General features: G+C 41.6%; 1 protein-coding gene across 5 annotated transcripts in view; it reads left to right on the forward strand.

The window, feature by feature from the left end:
• The window catches only part of VWC2 (von Willebrand factor C domain containing 2), a 57,007-nt gene extending 32,636 nt beyond the window's left edge, over window positions 1-24,371 (forward strand). For 2 of the 5 annotated variants that reach the window (XM_013182038.3, XM_013182037.3), the window contains exon 4: window positions 19,475-19,835. In XM_013182038.3, the coding sequence (XP_013037492.3) occupies window positions 19,475-19,695 (221 nt within the window). In that variant the 3' untranslated portion in view covers window positions 19,696-19,835. Of the gene's footprint in view, window positions 1-3,006; window positions 4,597-19,474; window positions 19,836-23,851 lie in introns of those variants that run through there. The other 3 variants (XM_066992588.1, XM_048076406.2, XM_048076404.2) reach the window with 3 other exon arrangements.
• Window positions 24,372-26,419: the final 2,048 nt, after the last annotated feature.

Raw genomic sequence — 26,419 nt, forward strand, 5'->3', positions numbered from 1 at the left:
CAGACGGAATTGCTGCTCCTTGAAAAAGCTGTCAAAGCTGCAGGTTTTTTTCTCTTCTAGGCAAATGCTCAAGAGAAGGAGCTAAAGAACTAAGAACAGGTTTATCTAAGTTGCCCTTCTGTTATGCACTCAAGTGCAGTCAGTTTAGTTCCAGTATGGGGGTAGCCAACATGGTGTGCTAGTCTAGCATAGTCTCCTCTAAACAAAAAATTAAAACAAGCCATGATAAAACCTGTAATTTTAAATTTCATTTTGCAGAATAAAGATTTTGTCATTCTTTCTCTGACTTTCCTTTGCTCTGAGTTTTCATCCAAGATGAAGCAAGGCTGTTTGCTGCTGGTACCAAGTGTTCACCTTGCAGTGTGGACAGGTGCCTTCTGGCAGAGCTGAGCTCTCTTACAGTAATGACTTTACAGTGAACCGTGGAGAGCTGGTGGCCTGGAGCGACCTTTCCAGGGAGTCTGGTGTTCCTCTTCTCTGCCTGATTAGTGGGCAGCTACAGCACGTGTACGTCCCCTGCAACTTGCACACTGCTGTCGCATTAGAAAATGTTCCCGTTGTTTCTAAAGAAGAACAGTACACCACACCTGGATCTTGGCAAGCACGTAAAAGAAGAAATTATTTTCATTGACAGTGATTTTCTGACTGATTTTCTACTGTACTGTAATATTTTAACTGTATACATAGGTTTTATCTCTGATTCAGAAAATTAAGAAGACTTGGGACTTAATTAATTGGGACTACAATGCTGTCTTTCTCCTAATACTTTCCGCAGTGTAGTCATAATATATAACGTACAGTATGTGATATGTAGTAATGTACTATATAATACACACATGTATATGTGTATATATATGTAGATGTGTGCATACACATATTACTAGTTTTGAAAACCCTGCTCCTGCAGTGACTTTTGGTGTAATTTCAATATCTCTTTGACAAGGTGAATAAAATCACCTGCTTATAACAAGCAAATGGCAGGATCAAAGCTTAGTCCCTTTAGTAATGTCGCATGGTATGTACTCCATAGTTGCTTTAAATGCTCTGTCTTCCAGCTTTCCTGAGCACAGAAAATGCCACCGAAAGGCTGCCATAATACATGGGGTGTGTATTTCAGTCCATGGTTATAAAGGGCAGACGTCTTCCACCACTATTTTAGTCATTGAAATGTGGTCAGAAATTTCAGCTGTTGTTACATCCTGAGGTGACCGACTTACATGGTTTGTTAGGATTTTTGGAAAATGCCTGTTTGTATGTTCTGGTTTGGCTTTGATGACCAGCTCTTGGTGGTAGCCTAGGACTGATGAATGCTTTCTTGGTGATGGCACCCACTAATATACATACCAGAGACATTAAACAGAAGTTTAATATAAGTCTTTAAAAAAAAAAAAAATCAATATAGGTATCCATGGACGACAACTTTGAAATACCAGGGGAGAACTAAATAATTCTGTAATGGATTTGGCAAGAGTGTATGCAGACTTCATTTCAAAAGTTTCAGGCTACTTTGGTATCCACTGAATTTCCATTCTTCCTTTTAGTATATAGCTATCCATCCATCCATCCACAACTTGTCAGTTGGTCCTGGAGGAGAAGCTTGCATTACAGTAGGTGTCTCCGACTGATACTTTCTGTTTCCTGTATGCTGGATGAGGCAATCTTTGTATGGTAAAGAGTCACTTGTTGTTTTGGCACAGCAGAGTTTGTAGCAGTTTTATTGGAAACAGTTTTACTTTTAGGGACCTGGAGGTGGCATATGAATTTCTGAATTTTCTGGAAATTAACAGTAAAAGTACTGTGTGCATTCACATACATAAAAAGGAGTCTATTCACCAACAAACATCTGTCCAGATATTTTGAGTTCCCATTTTTCTTTGCCTGCAAGTGCACAAATCAAGTAGCACACAAAGAAGGTACTTGTCAGTGCTTTGCAAGTTTTGAGCCCATACGTTAACAACTTGATCAATCTTTGGTTAATTTGTGTTGCATGCTCTAAATTTTTTTTGCACTGGAAAAGTTAAATGTTTCTGAGCCTGAGTAGAATGTCATGTGTTTGTGGATTGAGCTCTAAATTACTGACCAGCGTCCGCTGCGCATAGGATGAAGAACAAGCCAAGTGATTCGTTCATTTGTGGTGGAGAGGTGATTTGAGAAGCTGGATTTTCTTGCGGTGTCTTTGGATTTCTGGGAGCAAAGGAACTAACCGAAGGCATGGAAATCTTGTTTTCCAGCATCTCTCTACTGGTAGATTGATCAGGATACCTTTCATTGACCCACACATTTATGAGCCTCCAGTAAATGTTGATGATATATTTTTTTTCCTCTGTTGTAACCAGCAGCTATTTGCTCCATGTGAATGTTTTTGCTCCATCCTGTATTTTATGTCGTGTCATTTTACCAAATCTCCTTTTAACATCATGCAAGCTCAAAGAATTTTTGCACTTTCATTTAGAGCTGATAATTGGATGCATTCTGCAAACTTTATAAATGTTTTGTTAACACCATTAATTCTTTGGATCTGATTCATTTTATCAATAATTGAGATAGATGGCCTTGGAAGGTTTTCAGTAGGGCTCATACAGTACTATTATTCTAAATAAAATTGCTCATTTTGTGTTTTTTTTTTTCTTTTTTTTTTTAATTAAGTCCCATTTGTTGTTACCAGCACTGTAAGAAAAGGTCCAAGGTGAGTGTCAGAGACTCTGTTATGTTCAGTTCTTTCTGTTTTGAGCATTATAAATTGGTCTGAATTAATTTCTTTAGATCTTTGAAGAGCTCTTTCTGTGGTGCTTCGAACATGTATTTTCTGTTGGGACACATGATCATGACATTTAAGTGAAGGAAAATTGCTTTCAAAGTGATTTTTAGCAAAGTCACTGCATGTTTGCTTTTCTAGTTTGTGCAGTCAGTGTATCACTGGCGACATCTGGCAGGGTTAACAGATGATTCAGCAGACTAACACTGTTCAAGCAGTGCTTGTTGGTTTTTGTTTCTGTTCTTTTACAGATTTCTTAAGAACTATAAGGAAAGTGCCTCAATATCTGAGTGGTCTTCTTGGATCTTAAAATATCTGCCCAACTTGCACCTGTCCTTCGAGATTGTTCAGATACAGCATGTCCTTCACCAGTTTTGGACAAGTGTTTTGACATCCAAAAAAACTATGGTATATCTGTGTAAATCCCTGAGATAGTCAATAATTGTTCACTAATAATTATTCACTAATAATTCACAGCAAGAATTGCACTGTGTATGCAGATCTGGGCAATTTACGGAAGAATATTCCACAAAGATATGTCCTGTGGTGACATTAGCAGAAATTTGCATTTTCTGTAGCTTGCGTTTTAATGTCTTGCACGTCTGTTTGGAAAAATGGTTGTATGATCCACTTCAAACAGGTCTCTTCTTTATTTCTTGACACAAAGACTTCCCTGCACCTGTGGGCTGGTAGTAACCAAAGTACAACAAAACTGAAGTGATGCTATGGCATTCAACCTTCATCTCAGTGACATCTTGTGGCACCAAGTCCCTTTGTGGCAAGTAGAAGAGCGTGAGACCTAGGGATGCTGGCTTTCAGTAAAAGCTTTTTCCACGGCAAGGACCTTCACTGTGTACTTTGCTTTGTGCGTGTCTGTTGTGAGAGCACGATCCAGCACAGAGACGTGGTTCAGGAAATTACAAGCTAGCACCTTGAGAAGATCTGCGAGTACCTGCTGTGCCTGCAGAGCACACTTTCTGCCTTTTGCCTTCTTCTGGAAGCGAATGGATGGCTTCCATGCTTTGAGCAAGACGGACAAAACTCATACAGCCAAGAGCAGTCCTTGAGGTGCTTTTAAAATGTTTTTTTCAGACGTGTTTAATTACACATCCAGCTGAGTAAAACTTTCCTCAAGTTTTAAAAGTCCCTGGCCTGTACTTTGACTCATGCAGCTTAAGGGAGGTGACATTATTTCAGTCATGCTAGTGTTTCTCTTCTAATCCTCCAGACAGTCTTTTCTCTTTTAATCCTTTGAGCAGACATATTTTCAAAGGACTTCTTTTCGTTTGTAGTCAACCGCTAGAACTGCCTGGCATCTGTGCCTATTTGCATCATCAGAGCAAGCAGGAACTGAAAATCAAATGCCACTGTGGTTCAGCATGTCCAGAGATGATGTCCTGAGTGATTACTGTATTTTCCTCTAAATTCCCATCCACTTTTGTAGAAGCTAGTGCTAATGTAGTTTCTACAGACACTGCAAACCTCTGATGGGGAGAGGGGAATGATTTTTGGGGAAAAAAAAGTCAGAAAAGTTTGTTTCTGCAATAAATTGTTCTAATAATAAAGGTAGAGCCTCAGAGGTTTAACAGCTCGAAATGTGTAAGTGCTAGTGAGACAAACATCCCAGTCCACACACATACATGATAAAAAGTTGTCAACTGTAGATCCTAGAAGAATTTTTTGCAACTCATGTCTGCATCTGCTGTGGATAGAGCTGAGGTGAATCAGCCTGTGAGCTTCTCTGGCTTCTGCAGGTGGTCCAAAGTGTCTGAAAGCTTGACTCTGAGACTTTACAGGCTCTTGGTACCCAAAGCTCATCCCCCGCCTTTCTTCTGTTTTCTTAAGGAAATACTTAAATTCTAGCTCACGTTTTTGATCATAAGTTATAAACTAACCGTTCCCTTCCCAGTTTCTGTGGGCTGCAGCTTTGCAACAATGGTTGATATTCACTCTTTGCTCCTAGAGGTAACTGATAGTGAAGTCTCATCTCAAGCCCTTACCAAAAAAAAAAATCATCCTGGTGCTACTGCCTCACTTTCAGAAGCTATTGCAGACTTCTTTGCAATCATCTAGTTCCTGCTAAAAGTTGTGGAGCTACTCAACACAGAGCATCCATAGTTCTCTTAGCCGGCCACAGCGGGAAGCTCCCCGTTGCTGTGTGCACTTGGTTTACCTCAGACTGGCTCTGCCTCCGTCCAGCCCACAGCAGTTGTTCCTATTTTGCAGACTTCAGGCATAAAGCTGATGTCCCTGGTCTAACTCATACAAACCCATGGTGAAGGAAAGGAGTCAGTTTTGCTCACGTATCTAGCTCCTCTGCTTGCACATCATTGCTTTTTACAGTAAAAACAATGGCTTGGCTGCACAAACCTTCATTCTTTAAATCTCTGAAATGGAAATAGTCTGAAAACCTGGGTTGGTTTTTTGTTTGTTTGTTTGTTTGTTTGTTTGTTTTTATTAGAGAACTTTCCAAATCTTTCACCAGATCAGTAAAGCTTTTGCAAACCAAAAATCAGGAAAATATCCAGGCAGGTTCTTCCTAGCTATAAGAGCTTGCTAATAAGTATGTCCTGAAGTATTTCTCTGCACAGGAGAGCAATCCTTATCACACATTCAGACAGCTTTGTGACAGTTCTGAAAGACCTTTGCAGCATGTGGCAGTTTGGGATATTGGCAAAGGAAACACAGGTAAAGTGCATCCTGTCATTGCTAGAGAAGAGTTACCAGAAAAAGTAATCTTCTCATCCCCTGATCATATTGGAAGGAAAGAGAGCCTCTGCTGCATCCTGCAGCTGCATTAGGAAAGGCCCTCCAAACAGCAAGAGGGTTCCCTGTCCAGATTCACATGGGCAAAGTTTGTTCTTACTTGAGTTCATCCTTCAGTGTTCTTTGTGCTCACACACATCCTGCAGTCTGAGGTGTATTAAATTTATACCGAAAGAAACTTGATGTACTTCTTTTAGAAGATTGCACGTATCTGAAAGATGTTTTACAATCTGCTTGGTCAATCAATTGTGCAAGTATACCATTACTCTATAAGAATGAATTAGGAAAACATCCAAAATATTTTAAAATCATAGATCAGCAATGACCAAATGCCCGTAATTAATTACGGTGTTTTTTGTTCAGTGTCGTTTTGTCTGGGAGAATAGACTGGAGTCCTCCTCAGTTGGTTAAACTCAGTTGGCTGAACTTGTTTGGAGTTAATATTTTAGTTTATACGAGTGTGTCCACATGTGCATGGATATAGCAGTTCCCAGCAGCACAACATCAACATTTTGGTTTGGAAGTTGCATGTATAGTCTTAGGAAATCCATGGGGAACCTTCAGATTGTTTAGAAAAGTCTCTCCAAAGACAGCAAAAATATGAGCAAAAATGTGAAGGGTCACAAGACACTTAGTGCCTAAACTAGTTGAGCTCATTCTGGAAAACTGTAATAACTACAGGCAAAAAGTCAACAAGCAAGGGACACCAGCAACTATGAAGTTACATAGTATGTTGGATAGAGAAAAAATATATATTTTTTAAAGATATTCAGTTGGGTAATCCTTTAAAACAAAATGACAAAAAAAATGGCATGAAGAAATGCCGAATTATTCCAGGGCTATCGAATGTCTAGCCCGAATTGGAAACATGGAAATTTCAAGAACCGAAAGGTTTTCTGGAAAAAAAAAAAAACAGTACATAATATATACTGTGTGTTTTTCTAGATTTCCAGTAATAGAATTCTAATACGACAATTTGTTTTGTGCTGGAGGAAAAAAAAAATAAAAAAAAACAAAAGAGAAAGACACTTCCATGTTTTACATATTGCTGTTGGAAAGTACCAAAGTGGCAGCAGTGTTTCTGAGTCTGCATTAAACATACACGGATATGTTAGGGACAGCTAAAACTTTGGAACTAGCATTTTTATCAATATCCTGCAGGAGTCCGGGAGATGTGTAAGTGAATTCATGCAATATGCACTCCTCTGATGAAAAAATGCAGCACCCATGGTGAGATAGCAGATTTCCTAGCTAAGACACAGTACCTCTGAAATTGGTTTGCTGCTTGGTATGCTTGCATACAAGATGGTATTTCTTGTATGCATGTGGTGGGCAGGGAATTTATGTAGCCAGAAAAATAATGCAGGTAAAATAAAATGTATGCACGGGGTGACACTGAGGACTGTGATGCATATAGACCTGGGTCTGTTTTGCAAACCACAAAGGAAGTGGATTTGAGAAAACTCACTTAGATGTGAGGTGTTCCTGCCCTAATATCTGGAGGAAGAAAGGGCGTTCTTCAGTTTGTTTGATTTATATTATATGAACTTCTTTGAAATGTCTGTAATGCCCTGGGCTGGGTTTGGGAGCATGCAGACATGCGGGTTTCGGCGTGGGAGCCTTGCTGCTCGTGCTCCTGGCAGGTCATACAGCCCAGGCTCCAAGCCTTGATGGGCTGGGTGTCCCAAAGGGGGTTGGGCGAGACCCCCCCAGGAAGGTCAACCTTTTGTCTCCCCAAGCCTGTGCAACAGTAACTCCACAGGAAAATGCAGCACTTGTTTTGCTGTGCTGACTGCATTCAGGATGATTTTCTAATGGGAACACGTGGCTTTGCTCTATTTCCTAGATGCAGCATCCCAGGTATTTTCTTCATCATTAAAGGAAAGGGCTTGTTGGAAAGTTCTTTCATACCTTGAGCATATGGGAAAGTTATTTGTGTTTCAAACTGATACCCCATAGTTCTGTTGTTTAATTTCTTCACTCATTCATTTTTCCACAATTTCTTTTAACATTCCCATTCCTCCTCTTGCCACATGGCCAAGGTGCATACTCTTCTCTCTAAATCTAGATGGTTGAATATCCTGCACAATCTTCTTGCAATTTGGCTATCCTTTTGTGGATCTCACATTTGAAATCCAAACACAGGGCAGAGGAGCATCTTAAACCTAGACTTACACTTGAGGGAAGACTCCTTGATGTATTTTACTCCTTGCTGTAATTTGCCAGAACTGATATAAATACCCATAAACACCAGGGGTGAGGTGGGGAGCCTCTCTTAAAATCTATTTAATAAAAAACAAACAATTAGGAAACCTAGGCTTAGTAAGTCTGTCCATAATGGGAGATGAATGTTGTGAAATGTGGGTAGGCAGGCTAGTTGTTTCCCTTAGACATTTTTTCTCACTTTTTAACCGCTTGGAAGTGGAATCTGACTTCTCACCAGAATCCTTTGTTAGAAATGTTCTTTTAAAAGCAACGTCTTGTGCAGGAAGAACTTGTGATAGATGAGCTATTGCGAAAAAATAAGTGGCTGAGTGTGGCTTTTAAAAGTTCCACTTTGAAAAGAAATGAAGGCTGAGAAAAGGAAGTACCAAAGAAATAAAAAACCAGTTTTCCTGCTGCCTTCCATTGTATCTGACATTTTATCCTGTTTTAGGAGTTTGCCTCTTTCTGACAGTATCTGCACTCAGTCATTACTTGTCAACATAGTTTTATTTAGCATGAATAAATAAGACATAATTAGCTAAAATATGGGTCTTGTAATTACAGGTGTAGAGTTGTTTTATTTATTAAGGCTTTCTGCCCAGGGAAAATGACACAACGTGCCAGGAAGACTTAAAGTCTGGAATCTAAATCTATCAATTTGATTATTTAACTGTGGTTAGGGTATTTTCATTTTGTTGCAGTATCCTTTGACAAGTCTAGTGTTTACAGCATTAGCTGAAGATGAAGATGCATTTAAGAGTAGCTTTTATGGCAGGCATTTTGAAGAGCAGTTGCTTCTGTTTGCATACAATTCCCTCAGAGAATCTTATCTTTCCAACTGGATTATTTAGTCTTGCTGATGGTATGGTTTTACCTGGAGCAGTGTTCCTAATACAGTAGAAATCAACACACTCACGCTTCAGGGAAGGCTGCTTGATGTATTTTACTCCTTGATGTAATTTCCCAAGAACTATACAAATTCTAAGTTTCCATTCCAAAGTGCTTTAGCTTGTTTTAAAGCATTTAAGTGATCTTGTTTACAGCGTTATAGCCAGGGCTTCCTTTAAAAATTATTCTTTTTGGGTTTTTTTTGTGATTGCAATTTAGAAACAAAATGATGCCTTGTTAGCCTGTAAAATAATAATAGAGGAAACATTATTTCCACTTGCACGTTAGACAGCAAGCATATATTGAATGCTTGTTAGAAATCGGCTGGTGTCTCTACACTGCAATTTTAAGGAAAACTCACTTTCTTCTAAAGGACATAGGCGATTTTCCCTTTTTCATAGTAAAAGGGGAGAAACGTATTAAAAATCATTGGTATTCTTGTGCTTAAGAAAGTGTACAGATCCTCAAAATATAAATTCATAGAACTCTGGCTAATCTTACAGCGTGTAAGTCCTGAGATATGGTTTGAAATCCTTGGCTAGAAGGCATTGTAAAGGAGAAAATCCTTATTATCGAGAACTTTGGTTGCTCATCCTCTGAATATCACCTCTGCTGTCTCTCACATTGTAAGAGCTAGTCTAGCTCGATGAAATTATTAGGTGAAGGCTCAAAGGAAGCAAAGGGCTGTAGGTGCCTTTTCATACAAAGCACGATGAAACTGTGGAACTCATTGCCACAGTTTCCTGTGACAGCCAAGAGCCTGCACAGATTTAAAAAATAGAGAAATTCATGCAAAGAAAATCTAAGGAAAATGTAAGGATCCTGTGGGTCAAAACATTCTTGTGTTGATTCCTGGGGTACTCAGTGTCTCCATCAGTGACCCAGTAAAAGGGAGCATGCAGCTGATTTCCAGCATTTTAGTTGGAGCTAAGCCCTTTTGGATAGTCACATGGAGCTGGCTAACAAGAAGTGACTGAAAAGGCTTCCTTTTGGAAAGGAAACAGAAGGGAAATATAATGAAAGTCCCTAGAGTCACGGAGTCTGTGAGGAAGCTCAAGTCCTAGCCATTATTTGCCAGATCCCACAGCACTGCAACCAGTGGCTTTTTAGTGTTTGGTGGGTAGAGATACCTCTGCAACTCCATCTCTGCAGAGCCACCTTCCTGTTACAGAGAGTTACCACGTGTGGGTGTGTTTGTATTGTTCATGGTAGAGCCCTGAGTCTTCTTAGAGTCTTCTGACTGTAGTCATCCTTTGTTTCCTTCATCTCTAATGTGACAGAATTCATTTATGTTTTAACTTTTCCTCACTGTTTAATTAGATTTGTTACTTCACGATTTAATGGACGTGTCAAATAATTAGCCTTTAGTATTTGGACTGCGGAGCAAACTCCTAAATGCTCCGATAGATAGAAAATTGTTGATTGTAATTATTATGATTAATTTCCAAATTAGGATTGGGGCTCTGATATGCAAGGTCCTGTGCAAAAAATAAAAAATAAAAATGCAAGAAACAGCCTCAGACTTGAGGAGTTTACAATGCAATAAGCAAGAAAAGGTAAAAAGAAAAAGGGAAGGAAATCAGAAGATACCATATGGCTCTTAAACTGTTTGGTACTTGCAGGCTGAATCATTTTTCCTCCAGTCTTCATGCATTTGCTGATGAAATGAGATTCCCCTTAAAAATCCTCCTGTCCTGACCACTTCTCAATTCTCTCTCAAAAACATATCCAAAGCTTTCATTTTGCAAAGATTTCTTACCAAACAGATTTTCATGCAATGTAATACACAGATTTCAGTGGCACATGCATACGTTGAAAAGTTGGAATAAAGAATTAGAGAAGAAATTACTGATCCATTAATGTTTGCAGACTTTCAAGTACATATTGGGCTACTAAAGCTTCTTGTATCAAGTGCAAAGGGAATATTTACAAGCTAAGTTCCTGAGCAAGACAGGGATAAATCACATGGTGCAAAAGGGAATGAGTCAGAGGAGCTGGTTGTTTATTCCTCTTGGACTGATATTTATTCTCCCTGCAGTAGGACATTCCTTCTCCAGAAAGCATTCCTTTTCCACATCTCAGAATCTCACGTATTTTACAACACTTTGATCCGCTCTGTAATTAAGAGCTCCAGCTTTTAATTTAGTTTTGCCTTCTAGGGGGGTTATGTAAACTAATAACTTGTATTCCACACGAGCTTCGCTGGTTTTCCTTCTGATTGCACTGTGTATGCTACAGGTGAGAAGTAATCGTTTTTATTACCACAGAGTAGAAGAATACCCTAAAGACAAATAGGGTGGCTAACATTATAATCATAAATTGAGCTCTTAATTGTTGTTTGTGGGATTTTTAGGAGCAATAGCTTCGGTAGAAAAGTAAAATGTAATTTCTAGTTTTGCCACTTCCATTTTATTTACTACTCTTTTTCTAGTGCACTAATCAGAGTTTTATGAAAATCAGTTCAAAGAGTCTTGGGAATCATTTACGATTTCCTAAGGCTCTGGTTTTGCCTAGAAGAAAACAAACATAGCTTTCAGATAAACATAAAAGCACCAGCTGTTTTTCCTCCAGAATTTTTACATCCATAATACTTGCCTTTAGAGATAATTTTACAAGAAGAAACATATAATATGTGGAAATATTTAAGAATAGGTTTACAGTAATTCTGTTACTGTAAATACAAAGACTAGCTTTCATGCCTCAGTAACTGCTCCTGAGGTCTGATGAACTGGGGGAAAAAAAAGAAGAGAAATCTTGGAAGCAGACCAGCTTGACCCTATGCCAGCTTGACCATCTTTGGGGTCCATTGCCTAGAAGCCAGTTTTTTTTTGCCAGGACAGTTTTCTGGACTATCACTTCAATAAAAGGCCTGATCTGATTTGTTATTTTTTCCAGAGCATCTTTGCTGGAGCTTGCTGACTACTCCTGTAAACAGTAGCTTCAGTAATACTCGTAATGCCAGCTCATGGCTTAGTGCTAGGACATATAAATGGTTCAGCCACTGACAGGGAGTACCCTGTTTCTTACCACTTAGAGGAAAAGACAGCTTTGCAACCTTCATATCTGAATTTCTGCTGCTTATATTGTGAGCTTGCATTTACTAAATGAGCCCTGATTTCTTTTGAAGGTATGTTTGTGTCCTGCTGTTGACTGGTCTGCACTGTTGCCTCTCTCTAGCCAAGCAGCCCTCCCTGAGATGTTAGGGTTGATGGCTAAATATGCAAACTAGATTCATTGATATCTCTTAAAAAGTTGCAGTGGGAATGTTGATGGTAACTTTTGGTTTAACATCATCATCTTCAGTTTCCTTCACTTGACCCAGATTAAATGTATTCATGTACACACAAATGTGGCTACTCCAAAGGGATTCACTCCTTTGCTGTTTCCTTCCCAGTTTCAGACACCTGTATAATGGAGAGAAAAAGTATGCACTAATGATGGGAGAAGAGAGCTGCAATATCAAATTGTGGTCTTAACTTTGCAGCACATGGAAGAATCACTGCTGAACTCAGACACCAAAAATGAAGAAGTTGAGCAATATTATGTAGAAGAATTCTTTTGGGTAGTGCACAACCTTTTATGTCTGCCCCTGTGAATGACATGCAATTTCTGTGCTGCAGCACTTCTCTAAGATGAAAGGGTTTGTATAACTCACAGAGACAATCTTTGCATTTAACAAAACCGGTTCCTGAATCTTTCATAATTCATGTCTCTCACTTCAAATCACCTGTCTTTCCATCTCCACAAAGAGACGATCTCTTAATATCATTTTACCAGTCATCCTGCCTGCTTCCCTGCCTTTTTCCTTACTGCTTGCACTCCCACTAATTTGGTTTCTTCCAACACCAGTGGATTCTGACTGTTTTACCTTTGCAGTGAATCATCCTTATATCTTCTGGTTTCCCCCTCTTCCTATGCCAAAGCATCCCCTTTGGGTAGTTATTGATTCACGAATTGTGTAAGGGTGATACGAAAAGAAACAGGAGAAAATTAACTTGTGTAAGACAGTGATGGATTTCTAAACATCCACCACTGGATTAAGTTGCAGTTTAATATGTTTAGATTAATTTAGCAGTTGGTTGCATTTCTAAGTAGCTGTCTTGAGACATGGTCCTAAGTTAAGAGAAGTCTTGTCAGGAATGAGGCCTTAAATTTGCAGCACTGAATTGCTGACAGTTTCTGATTGACAGAATAATAGCTATTATTTGGTGCACCCCTTCCTGTCCTTCAGAGGAGGTTTAGGTTGGACATTAGGAAGAATTTCTTCACAGAGAGGGTGGTCAAGCATTGGAGCTGGCTGCCCGGGGAAGTGGTGGAGTCCCCATGCCTGGAGGTATTTAAGAGACGTGTGGATGTGGCACTAAGGGAAGAAAGAAAATGATTCGAGGCCATGTCAGAAATCGAAGGCTGATACACGAGGAGCAGCTCTGTGTGCCAGGGAAGGGGACAAGCTGTGGACCAGATTGGCGAACCGCCATGGCAGCACCCGCCGGTGGCCTGAGGCTGCGGGCAGCCATTTTACCCCTGCTGTGGCACGCTGGCTGGCACCACAGTCTGCGGGCATGGCTGGTGTGTGGGACGGTCACCCCTGAGGGGATGGAGGGCGAGGTGGCACACACAGCTCCCCTGAGCTGGCCTAGCAAGGCTGTGAGCCGCGGGGTGGGCAGGCTGAGCTGCCACCGGTCCGGATGAAGCCATCACTGCTTCTCTCCATGTCTGAAGGCTGTGAGATGAGTGTCCCTCTGGAGTCACCTCTTCCTTTCCTTCGGCACACAGAGGGACAGGGGATGGCTGCCTTGGACTAGATCCCTCAATTTTAGGAAGCTAAAGCTGGGTGCCAAGCCGCATAGAGCCAGGCTGTCCAGCAGGGGGGATCCACGCCAGGCTTCCCCCAGGTTGCATCCTGGCCTCCTGTGGATGCAGAGCTGCTCAGGGGCACCCCTGGAAAGGAGGGTGCCCTTTCAGAGCATCGTGTTTGTTCGGTCCATGGTATTTTCTCTTCATCTTCCTGAGCGGGTACAAAATACAGTCTTTCCGAAGTAAACTGTCTTAGCGCTGTGTTTCATAACCACCAGGGGAAAATCATTAAAGTGGAAGAAAAGGTAGAATTATTGATTTAGCAGCATGGAAGCGTAGCATAACTTCTCCTTTGCTCATAAAAATACTGTGTTTTTTCTCAGCTGTGAAGTAATTTAGGTAGGTGCATCTTAAATTTCCCAAAGAATCTTTTCTTGGGAAAACCTAACATCTCTGTTAGTTACAGATACACATAATGTTGGCATCAAGTTAAAATGACCCACAATTACAACTGTACACCTTGAAAATTATCACAACTAAAGACAGTGGTAATTCACTAGGACTGGCGAGTAAACAGGTTCTTCATTTTCCATTCTGAATCCCATGCACTAGAACTGTTTTTCCAGTAGATTTTTGTTTGAGAAATACGGCTTTTTATTTCAGTGAATGAAGCTAAAAATGCATGGCAAAGGATGTTGTTAGAATCCATTATGTTTTAAATTGATGTATGACTTGCCAACAACTGTAAATATTTTTTTGGCATAGATCCATGTTGCTTCTCTCCCTGTAATAAAGGGTATTCTTTTTATCTATTCTTAGGAGGCAGATTTTTGGAAATACTGTAAATGAGAAAACTGGAAGTGGGAGAAAAAGTGGTCATCCTTCAGTATATATTAAAGGAAGCCTTTTGTGAAACTGTTTTGTTATGCTTTAAATAAATCTTAGTCTACTTTGCTTTAGGACAGTTTTACACCAGCGCCTTCTCTTTGCTTAAACTCATTCACTGCCTCCTGCACCACCTACTAGGAAAATTATGTAGTGTTAGCATTAACGTTACAGCTCTTGTCTCAAGAAGGCGGTGGCAGAGGCAGAGAAGGCTGGTGGATGTCTGTCTGGAGTAAGACACGATGGGGAAATGCATGGTGGGCAGGGCCAGAATGTGTTTAGGAGTGTTTGTGGAGCACAGACAGAAGTGGAGTAACTGGGTCATGGAGAGAAGCTGCTGAGGGAAATACTGACAATGACTGAGATTACAGGTGCTTGAGGGGGTGATGAGTAAAGTACAATGGTGTCCTGAGTGGGGAGGTTTGGGTGGTAGAAGGTGACTGTGTTGTTTCGGCAGGGAATCTGTTGTGCAACTCCTGCTCCAGTCACACAGGCGTCTTTTCAAAGAGATCATCACGGGCTAAAACAGTGCTTCATCATACAAGTGTCCACAACTGAGCGATGACATGCGTGTGCTGGAGTCAGTCTCAAAAGGGCTCTCACCTTTTGACATGCAACTCAAAGGAAATTGTTTAAGTGCGCACAACTCCATACATATATTCTAGAAGCTGCCACAGGACAAGTCTCTGGGTATGAAGTTGACACTTCTGATGCTTCAGACCATTTATTTCTGTTATTACACAAACTTTATTCCCTTTAAGAATCTGAATTTCTAATCCCTGTGTCTACAGCTAACCAAGTTTTGCACAGCTTGTCTGTGTGAGGTTACACCGCGAGTGGCATCTGTGACACCAAACTGCTGGTCCTCTGGTACAGCTGCCCTTTTCTAGTTTAGTCTGTGTCACTTCAGTAGATTAACTGGAGACAGCCACCTCTGGGGAAACCGGACGCGGGACTAGAAATCTGTATGTGGAGACAAGCCCCTAAAAAAAAAAAAAAAAAAAGTAACAAAAAAAGGCAAACCAAACCCTTATAAAACACCTCATTTTGCAAGAGGACTAGGTGATTGGGAAAATTGACACAATCTGCTGTGACAGTCTTTCTGGAATTGAATACTCCAGACTCAGTATTTAGATGTAAATACTTCTCAGTAAGGAAAAACAACCTCAGATTTAACATTCAGGGTGTTTACTCTAAAGTAGGATTAAAAAACGTCTGACTCTTGACCAATAAAGTTTTGGTTTTGCTTTGATTAAATAATTCCTTGAAGCAATCAGTAGCCATTGGTCATCCTTGTGTACATATTCTTACTCTTCAGTGGTTTATAGTGACTGGAAAAATACACTGATTTATATTCCACTTGATTGCCAAAGCAGCATTACACTGTACTTCACTTCCATTTTAGCTTTCGATTTAGTTGTAGTCTTTGGGGATTTTTCCGTAATAATTCTCAAGCGCCCATTAGCATTCTGCATTTAGTACATTTGTCAGGATGCCTGCAGTCCTGCGCCTTACCAGCTGGTTACTGTACACCTCTCGGTGACCTGACGAACCAGGCTGGTAGACTGTACGGCGAGCAGTGCTGCAGAGGTTTGTCTAATTAAAAGTGCTTTTAGTTCCAGCGTTTGCAACAGCGTTAAATTACTGGCCTGTAGCACACGCTTTTGGAAGTGCAAAGCCTATTTCAATCTGCATAATAGTTTTTTAGGATAACTTGCTCAGGATCTCTTGACAACGGCATTTCACACGGCTCTCTGAGTCTGAGGAACAGGCTGACGTGTCCCAGCGAGGCTGACAAGGTTTGGCTGTGCAGCAGGGTGCACGGTCTTTCATCAGACCCCTGAACCTCACCAAGTCACTGGGGTGAAGGAACAGGTGAGATGGGGAAGGATTTGCCCCGTTAACACCACTGCTCCCAGCAGCCCCGAGCCTTTCCGTGTCAAAAGCATCAGTCATGCGTTTTCCCAGCACGCCTCTGATTTTCTCATCGCCTGGGTGGTGACTGAGTTGCAAGAAAGCTGAGAGCAAAATTGATATGCTGCTTGCTGGCTTCTAAGCGCTGATATAATTTGCTGTGAGATAGACACAATGTTCAGCTCATGTCTAATTGGCGCTGGTGTTGGGTGGAACACAATATCCCTTTACAAGCCGTAGGACTTCTGAAAATCATTGTAACCAGTGTTAAAGTCCTTCCATATTTTCTCTGATAAAGGAAGTTGTTTGATGTAGTTTATTTTTGTGGCACTCAAACCCCCTATTTAATTGGGCACTTTTATGCTCTGAGGCTTTCTGTTTGCCTCGTGCAGTATTTGATTGCGGAGTGTTCGATGTGCCTGAGCTGCTTTTTGTTCCATACACAAAAAGCCGATATCTAAATTCCCTTTCTCTGAATACACATGAAGATCCACGGGGACGGCACTGTTGTCAGGATTATGGACTGTTCCCTTCCTGCAAGCCATTTCTGTCTGTGCAAGAGTAATTGCACAGCCCTGTTCGCGGCAGCATTTTGCATTTTGCTTCCGTAGGTGCTAATGTCACTGCAAAGGGCAAGGCAGTGGAGAATCGGACTTGGGAAGGGTCGCTGGTGGAAAGGATTGTCCCAGCGGCTGTGATTGCTGTGCTTCATGATCTGTTGAATTTTTGGGCACTTCTCCCATTTCTAGGATTGGAGCCGGACCAAAGCATGATTCAGTAGTGCTCAGACATATGATAAATTAAAAAGTAAACCAACAGAACGTGATCATATGCAGGGTTTGTGAGTCTCATAAGCAGAATATTAAAACCTAGCTCTAAACAAGATCGTAGCTTTTTTGCCTTCTGTATTAAACCGCCTGCACACAGACTGCAGCAAGTGCCCTGGCTGTGTTACCCCTTTTGTGGCAGGAGTGCCACTGAGGACACGGTCAGCCCGTTTTGTTACACAAGAACTTCATTCAGCTTCTTCTGGCTGTCCCCTTTCCGCAGATGCTGTTGCACCCACCCTTCTAAATTATGTGGCAAAATGCTGTTTTTAATTGTTTTGCCTTTGGCAGATTTTCTTGCAATCTGTCAGTTCCCTGTGCATCTAACAAAACATGACCCTAGAAAAGGGAGGGGGGTTATTATTCTTAAAAGCACAAAGGCTCTGTCTAGCATGAACAAAACACTGCTTTTATGAAAGATAGCACAATATTCCCTGTCGCAGCTAGGTAAAATTGCAAATGGATGAATACCTTTATTTTTATTCTCCCTGTCATACATACACACTTACTGGGAGTCTATTAAGATATTTGCCATGGTTCTCTGGCTGTCCGTATCTTAAGGCGCTGATAAGCCACAAGAAACAGTTCATGGTTCTTCGGGGTCCCAAATTGCTCTTAAAATTGGGTCTACCCGAATCCTTCTTCTGTAATTGAAAACTCTCTTTTGGATTTGGTTCAGTAGCGTCCAAAGGTACCGAGGCAAGTAAAAGGTTGCGCTGGACTGGGAGCCGTCAGCACGCTGACAGCAGCAGGGGTGATGAACTTATTTTTGCCAGGGAATGAGAGGCACTGTCCACAGACTGCTTTTGCCAGCTGCTTTTTGTGCTTTATCTTCCAAGCTGACGTTTCGCGGGAGATAGAGGCATTATATATATCCACACAAGAGGGAAACAAAATCAAGTCGGGGAGATACGGACCCTTTAGAAGAGATTAGAGCTTGGAAGGGCACAAAGTACGTGCAGATACCGTCTGCAGAGGAAGCGATTAGATGTGAGAGGGATGAGGGAGGGAACGCCGGCACTTCAAAACCGGGCTGCTTCAGCACACTGCCGTGGATGGAGCAGCCGGGTTTTGGGGTGCTGCGCTGTGCTGGCACGCCTTGAAACCCGGCTGGAATAGCAGTGGGAGGCAGTCAAGTATTACTGCTGGAAAATGAAAGTTTTCCGTAACACAGAAAGGCAACAGGACAATTTCTCTGAAAATAATGAAGCATTTGTTTCTAGAAGTTTTATGTCTGATGTAAAACTGATAGTTTAATTAAAATACCAGCTCAACTTTGTCATCAGTTGATGGGATGATCAGGGAGATGGGAACAGAACAGGGAGCACCTCTGGGACTGTAAAAGCCCATGGTGCTTCTGCCACTCGCTTGGGGTGGGCAGGGCTGGTCCTCAGAGCCCAAAAATAATGCAGGGGAACTGGCAGAGGGCTAGGGGAGGTCAGCAGGGGCGGCAGGGGGCAGGACTGGCCTCCTTGGTCTGCAGGCCTGCTGGTGGGACGGGTGGGAAGCCTGACGAAGGTCTACAAGGTGAGGAGTGGCACAGCGGGTTGGGGATGGCTGTCATTGCCTCTCCCACTGTGGCAATTTGGGGAACCAAAACCCAAGTAGCAGGCAGAAAGCATCAGGCAGTAAAAGAAAACTGTCTTACCCCGTGCGCAAGAGCTGTGGGCCTCCTTGCTACCGAGTGCAGTAGAAGGCTTTACAGTTTCACCAGGATTTTGGAGAGGCTGATCACAAAAAAGTCCAGTAATGACTACGAAGCACAGAGCAGCCTTTTACAAAGTCTCTGATTCAAAGAACTAGAAGCTGGGCGTGTATTTTAGGAGCTGTGTTTGCTCTGTTCCCATGTACTGCCCTGCGCATCTTTTGGCTGCTGCGGTGTGGGTGAACCTCTGATCTCTCACAGCACAGCTATTTCTTCTGTGATGTTGTGGTTCTCAAGACTTCCCGGGCAAAGTGTAGGATCTGCCTTTTCATGTTGTAACTGTGGGAAATCTCTCTGTGAAATGTGAAAAAACAAACATACAAAAAAAAAATATATAGAAATAGTCACTAAGCTAAATGTTGAGGTTATGTCCCTTACAAAGTGCTCTAATCCCACAGTGATGAATGTAATATAACTATCAGGTCTTCTATCAGATATCTTAAAAGTGACCTATTTGACTGCTGCAAGGAGCTATTAAAAGGGCAGCTATTAGGGAGTTTAGTAAAAAACCTGAGCCCAGAGCAGTCTTACATCAAAGTGTTACATTGCAGAGGTTGTCACTGCACTTCTAATTGGCTAAAATTTGCCATGACTTATTCTCCAGGCAAACACATTAACTTGCAGTTGAACAGATTCCTTTGTCCATAATTTGGTTTAATGCCCGATGAAAACAGTTGATTAAAATGTGATTTACTGAGTCACTGTATCTGACTTGTATTTTTGAACTAATAGGAAGATGGGCCTATGCAAAAGCAGGGGCAAGCTGCAGAGGGGCTAGGCACAGCTCTGCAGAGTACAGCTGTGCTTTTGAGGAAGGAGAGGAGGAGGAGGAGGAGAAGCCTCCGACAGTCTCTTGCAAGGTTGTCAAGGTTACAGGTACTGTTGCTTCTGTAGGTGAGTGGCTTGGGCATTCTCTGTTGATAATTTGGATTGGCTGTTTTCTTCTGAGATAACAGAATTTGCATTTTAATTAAATTGTTGCATTTATCAACACTGAAGCGTAGAACACAAGTCACTGGAAGCTTGTCACAGTATCGGTATAAGGACTTTGGGAAAAAAAAAAAAAAAAACAAGACTCACAGTTGTTGCATTTACCCCCCTAATATTTTTGAACTTTTTAAAATATTTAAGAGATGAGAATCCGTTTACAAATAAACTCTTGGTGCGTTCACCACCGAATAGGCTCGCTCTCCTAGCTGCTTCGATCCCAATACAAACGTTGCTTTGGAAGCTAGGATTCGCCGTTTCAAGCAGGGGAAACCCAGAGCCTCATTCCAATCTGGTGCTCAGTGTGATAACGGAGGATTTGCACTGAACCCGCTGCTTCAAGGCATCGCTGAAGCAGCAGCAGTTATGCCTTAGCCCTAGGAAAGAAATCTCTGTTGATACCAGCGTGGTGTAGCTCGAGCAGAGCCTGACAGCGCCAGGATATACTTTAGGAAAACAAATGATGTCGTGGTAGATTTCAAACTGTGCTTGGAATTGGTACAATATGTCATATTGAATTTTCTGCCAGATTTAAGAGTGATGCGGCAAGATCTTAATCTACTGCGAAGATGTGCGGCACCACTGACTTCCTCAGAGCTGTATACGCATATGCAGCTGGGGATGTGGCCCGGGAGGTTTATACTATAGATCAAATGATCTCTAATAAGCTGCCGCTGCACGGAAGGAGGACCAGATGCGAAATTCGGGCAGAGAGGTGGTACCAAGGACCAGCTCAGAAAGCAGGCAGCCCGCTTTGTAGACTAGGGAGGAGAATCACTCTTCACTGCCCTTCCACCCCTAACATCTAGTCAGAAAATCCACTGCTGCTTTGGCATTAGAGCAGCCCCCCTTTACTTCGAAATGCTTTTCATGTGCTAAGTGAGATAGTTTTGTAGACTAAAACTCACAAAATGTCTTGCCCTTTGTGATGGGAAGCTGTAACTCTTGCTAAATCAATATAAACTGCCCAGTTTTAACTAAAGCAGAAGTTTCGGCAAATGCCATGCCTTCGGGGCAGCTTATCCACTTGGATAAGAGTTTGGAGAAGACACCTGCTTCTGTCTCTTCTGTCTCTCCCTCCTAAAGGAGAGTGAGCAAATGGCACTTTTTGGTCTAAAACTAGCCCTCTTGTGCGCACTCTGCCTCCTCATCCCACTGCCTGCTTAAAATCTTCAATTTCTCAGCTTCCCCACAGTCCTCTTAGGCAGATGGAGAATGGCATCGTTAGCTGCTTCATTGATGTTGTCCCTCTGACTGGCAGCTCCTGCCTGGCCCTGCTGCCTTTCCCAGGACGGAGTCAGGGAAGGGCTGAGGCAGGCACTGGAACAGCTGGGGCAGAAGAAGAAGTCTTCGGATTTGGAGGAATGGTACAAGGAGAGCTGTGGAATTCTGTTTCAGTGTTTGGGCACTATGTTGTACTGGCATTATGTGCATGGGGTTGCTGTAACACGGTTGGTTCAGCCTCTTCGTTGATGCCCTTTTCTGTAACGTTAACCACAACATCATGCATGCACAATATTGCAAAGAAAGAGATGAGGCAAGGATGCCAGTTGACTATTGCCAATCTGAGCACTAGACAGGATTTGGAGGTACAGTAATGATGGGTGCAAGTGAAGAACCAGAAAATTGCCAGTTTTCTGTGGAACAGTTGCATGAGACTAAAAAATCCAGTTTGCTGGATTTAATGTACTTTGTTGCTGTCGTTTGGCTTTGTAGGGTCCCCTTCTCAAGTAGGTAGTTATTGCCCTTCTGTACATTTCCAAACACATTTCCCAACACATATTAAATAGTTTAGCAGTTTAGGGCTAACTTGTTTTATCTTTACATTTAATAACTTTTTGATTTAGGAAAGACTGTCACGCACAGCATTAAAGTACTGCTAGTAGTGAGTGGAGGCATTTGCATTCTGAATCCTCGTGAATTATATTACGTGTGTTGCACAGTTTTTACTTCATTCCCTGTCTGATTTTTATAACCAAGTATAGCCTGTAACATTTACTTTCCCAGAATGAAATAAATCCTGCACATGGCATTGACATCACTTACGTTCCTCTTGTGCCTTTTAAATAGTGTTTAAATTTCAAGTGGTCTTGTAGGTCTCGGACAAATTCTCCATGGAAAATGGATTCCACTTTTAGTGTTTTAACTCTTTGTGCTGTACAGCTTTGTCCACCAGGAGGCTATTGCAGGCCAGTTTGCAAAACACTCAGGTATCTTTTTCTAATGGGAGGGCGAACCCATCTGCGGATGGAAGAAAGCTCATTATGCACAAGAAGGTACCGTAGTTAGCTGAAACAGCATTATATAGATTAGATTAGAGTAAGATTAGAGTAGGATCTCATTAAACTCCACTGAGGACAGTGTAGTTAATTAATAGTTCTGCTTTACCTCAGTTGAAGGATTCGGCACCTCCTGGTGCGCAGAGGGGCCCAGACATGTGTCTTTCCCCCTGCCCTGCTGAAGTCCTCCTCCCTGTTTTGTCCAGCCCAGTGACGCTTTGCACGGGCAGACTGAGGGGCCACAAACAGAAAAGCACCACAGTAAGGTTAAGGGAGTAAAGCAGGTAACTTTACCTGAGATGTGCTGTGTTGAAATCTGTATTTGCTATCCGTTCTGCTTCCAAAACCTCGAATAGATGAAAAGCCACCCAAAATTGCAGGACAAGCCGCATGTTAGAGATATTCCTCAACATTCAGTTCTAAAACTAAATGCTGCCTTAAATATTCAGATAATTCTTGGGTACAACCAGGCGAACCAAACTTCTGCAAGCCATACAGGTCTCTTCCGTAGAGGGGTAACTCTTCAGTACGGAAGGGCCTTCGCTGCTGTCAGTTCACATCTGCCTCTCAGGCAGCTTCGTCAGTGCACAAACACGCCATCTGATCCGAAGAGAAAACTATTAAAATTGATTTGTGAGCTGTGTAGTTTCTGCTTTAAAATGTGCTGCTTGCACCTACCTTTGGTTTTCAGAGAAAACACTTAAAAACAAAAAAGCTTTAGAAGCTGCAACCACGCTGTTTGGCTTAGTTCTGACAGCAGATCCCTGGCAGCGGAAGGCTGAACCTCATCTATGATTTATTTACTAGCGTGGCAAGCAGCTAGACAGTTGACAGGCTTTTGGCACACCCATATTCTGTCAAGAGTTTCAGCTGTATCACGTCAGTATACGCTAGCCCATGCAGCGTGTCCTGTCCTGGTGGTTGGTGGTGCCAAAGTGCTGCTAGATAGCCAGGCTCTGCCCAAGCCTGATCTGTATTTGGGGAACAGCAGGACCAGTTCCTCTGAGAACATGCATGGATACAAGGCAATTTATGGGGTTTAGTTATGCTTTACAAACGTGTGTTGATATTCAAGGCAGAAATACTTTTTTTTTTAGAACTGTAGGTAATACAGCATGTGCAGCCGTCAGCAGCGATGTGAGGATGTCACCTTTTGAAGGAATCAGATTTGTCTTGTGAACACTGTGCTGGTGGCTTGTTCTCCCTCCTGGTCCTTGGAAATGAAGTTATTTTGGTGTACCATGAAAATAAGAGTTTGTAGACTTGCTGACTTATATAAAATGAATGCTTCATTTTATACCTGAAAAGAGACTTTATTCAGAAGAGGCTGGAGCTATTCAGTTCTGGTGGAAAAAAAGCCAATTTTCTCATGAAATGGAAAATAAACTAATCTGATACTTTGACTACTACATGAAATGCAATGTATGTTTTGAATGGGGAAAAAGTAATAACATTTATAATCCACTCCCTAATAGCCTACAGTAGCACTACTTCATTGTTGACAGCCAGATTTTTCTCTTGCTTAAACCTGTATTCAGCTATCTGGCCAGTCTGTGCCCAGGTGCTGTCATAGATGGGTGTTTTGTACAAGGGATTTATTGCACCTTCACTTGCAGAATGCAGGACAGCCCGTGCTGAAAACCAGAGGAAAATCAGAATGTAGCCAACTCAGAAGGCAGGGTTTCCTTATTCGCTGTGCACGATGCTCACATTTGTTTAAGGTGTCCAGTGTTACTGACTTTGTGTTAAGATTTTCAGGACTTGAGACAAACTAAACTGGGCTGGATTTGCTGGATTGCAGTATGCTATGGGCATCACATAATAAACTCTTTCCTTTTTTTAGGCCCGAACTGCTTTGCAGAAACCATTGTCATTCCAGCAGGCCGAGAGGTGAAAACTGATGAATGCACGATATGTCACTGTACTTACGAAGAAGGCACTTGGAGAATTGAACGACAAGCTATGTGCACTAGACATGAATGCAAACAAATATAGGAAATCTACCAGTCAAAGTACTTTCGTGGTTTTTATAAACTGTCTCACAGCAGTGAGCACCCTAAGCGACCCAGGGAAATCTGAATGAGAAGATTCTGGTGAGGAACAAAGATTAGACTATTGATATTTTGCTTTTCAAAGTAACATAATACTGCAAGAGAAAGAAGTGCATATATTTAAAAAGTTTGGACATAAGAATACTTGTCTTAATAAATGTGTTATTTTCACAGTGAGTACACTAAAATACACTCTATAAATTATTCTATGTATTTCTATAATGCCATTATAGAGCTTAAAAATAAATGTTTTATATAGACAATACAGATTAAAGTACTGTATCATTGCCTGTCCTGTTGTATACATGCACCATGGCTAAAACATTACACTTCTGTTCTAGTTTTATAATTTTTTTTCTTTTCTCATTTTGTTTTGGTTTTTGTTTGCTTGTTTCAGTGGGCCAGGAAAGAGCCAGTTTGCAACAAAGTTCTGACATTCTCACTCTTGAAAAAAATGTCTTAAAATATGCTTTTAGAGAATGTATGCTCACATATGAGTACTGCTGTAGTATGAAAGCTGGCCGGCCTTGTTCAAGTGGTACGTATCTCCTGATCCACAGCTGAGATAACCCGGAGCAGTGGGTTATATGAACTGGTTTCTTATAGCTGTTGCTATAAAAATTTAATCAGACAAAATCATTTTCTAATACTAAGTTCAGACATAAGACATTACAGCAGGGCACATTGCTCTGTGACATAAACAATACAGCCTCGCCGAGCTGGTGGAAATGAGGTAAGTAAGCAGGTGGCATCGTTAATGTCATGCATAATGGATGTGGCAAAGTGCAGCTTGGATGGGCTATGGCAGCCAAGCACTGGCATGGCTGCACATTGCAAATCCTTGGATTTGCAGGAGAGCTGGTTCGGAGTCGCACCATCCCCTAGACCCTGCTCTTGATACCTTGCTGGTGCTTCTTCAGTTTTTTGATTCAATGTCAGTCTGTCTGTCCGTCTGTACAGGGTGTGTGACACTGTATGTTGAAGAGAGAGGTTTTGAGCCAGCTCTTTGAATCCATTACAGGATTTATAGCACAGAGGCTGACCCTGACGACATGTGAAGTGAATCACATCTCCCTGCTTCAGCCATTAACAGCCCTTGTTTGGATTCATGTTGGTTTTAATTTAGTTTATCTCCAACTCCTGGACTGCATCTGCTTTGAATACCTGTTAAGACAATGGCTCAAGAAAACACAAGCATGGGTGCTTACTTTTAAGCTTTTGCTAGAGGGAAGACTTAATGATTCAATACTGTAAAATGAATAATGTTACTTGAATTCCCATTTACCCCTTGCGACTTACTGCCGTGCTGTAACTTATTTTCCATGTTTGCATCCATACCCAGTGTCAATTTCTGATGCTACTGAAGACCATAGGAGCATTGCCAGGGACTTCAGTTGATCCCAGTTCTCTCCTCAAGTCTGTGTTCTTAGCGTGTGTCTAACATGTCTTCATCGCCTACTGAAGTCGAGTATCCGCACGGCGCTGAGAAGGTGCCAAGAGCAATGATTTTCTTCCATGGAGATCTCCTTGAGACGAGCGGAGGTACACATGTAGGAAGCCACAGTGCAACATGAGTGAGAGCAGAGGTGGACTTGCAGCTCAGGGTGGGATTCCTTTCCGAAGTAGGCTGGTTTGTGTCTCCTTAAGAGACACGTGTTTTCAGTAAAACTATGAGAAACTTGAAATTGCCTGTCTTTCAATGTATAGCCAATAATGTTTAACTTTTTATTAATCTCACCTTGGACTAGTTATACTTTGCTTCTCTTTCACTGAAGCTCTTCTTAGGCTTTATACTGTGCCTCTGGGCTTGAATTGATGTCCTTTTGGGAAGTTCTGTCTTTACTGAAGTAGTGAGTACAAGGTTAAAGGATGTGTGTGTGTGTTTCTCATGTAACTTTTACAACTTTTCTATTGCATATTTTTCCAAAGGATTTTTCCATCTTTCAGTCGTGATACCAGCATATTCATATCATCTTTAGTGTTGATCCTTTCCCATTTGATACGGAATTTCTTAGGTAAATTCATGTTCAGAGCCAGCTCTGTGGGTGATTTCTTGAAGAGATATTTTGAGATATAATCAATCAATCTTTCTTTTTAAGGTACAATCTTCAAGTCTTTTGAGATTCAGATTTTTTTATTTTTTTTAAGATGTAGCAAGATAAAAGCTGCAATGAGCTTTGGACCTGCTTTATAATAAGGTCATTGGCCACATCCCGCTTTGGCCTGTAGTATTACAACAAGAGCCTTTTGGCCATTCCTGATGATGAAGAAATGGGCTGAGTGACTCTTCTTGGGCAGATGTGACCAGGCTCACCCAAATGTGGAACCAGAGTTTGCATGCAGTAAGCTCAGTGAGTAAC

Source organism: Anser cygnoides, chromosome 2, assembly GCF_040182565.1.
Source record: "Anser cygnoides isolate HZ-2024a breed goose chromosome 2, Taihu_goose_T2T_genome, whole genome shotgun sequence".
Lineage (NCBI taxonomy): Eukaryota > Metazoa > Chordata > Aves > Anseriformes > Anatidae > Anser > Anser cygnoides.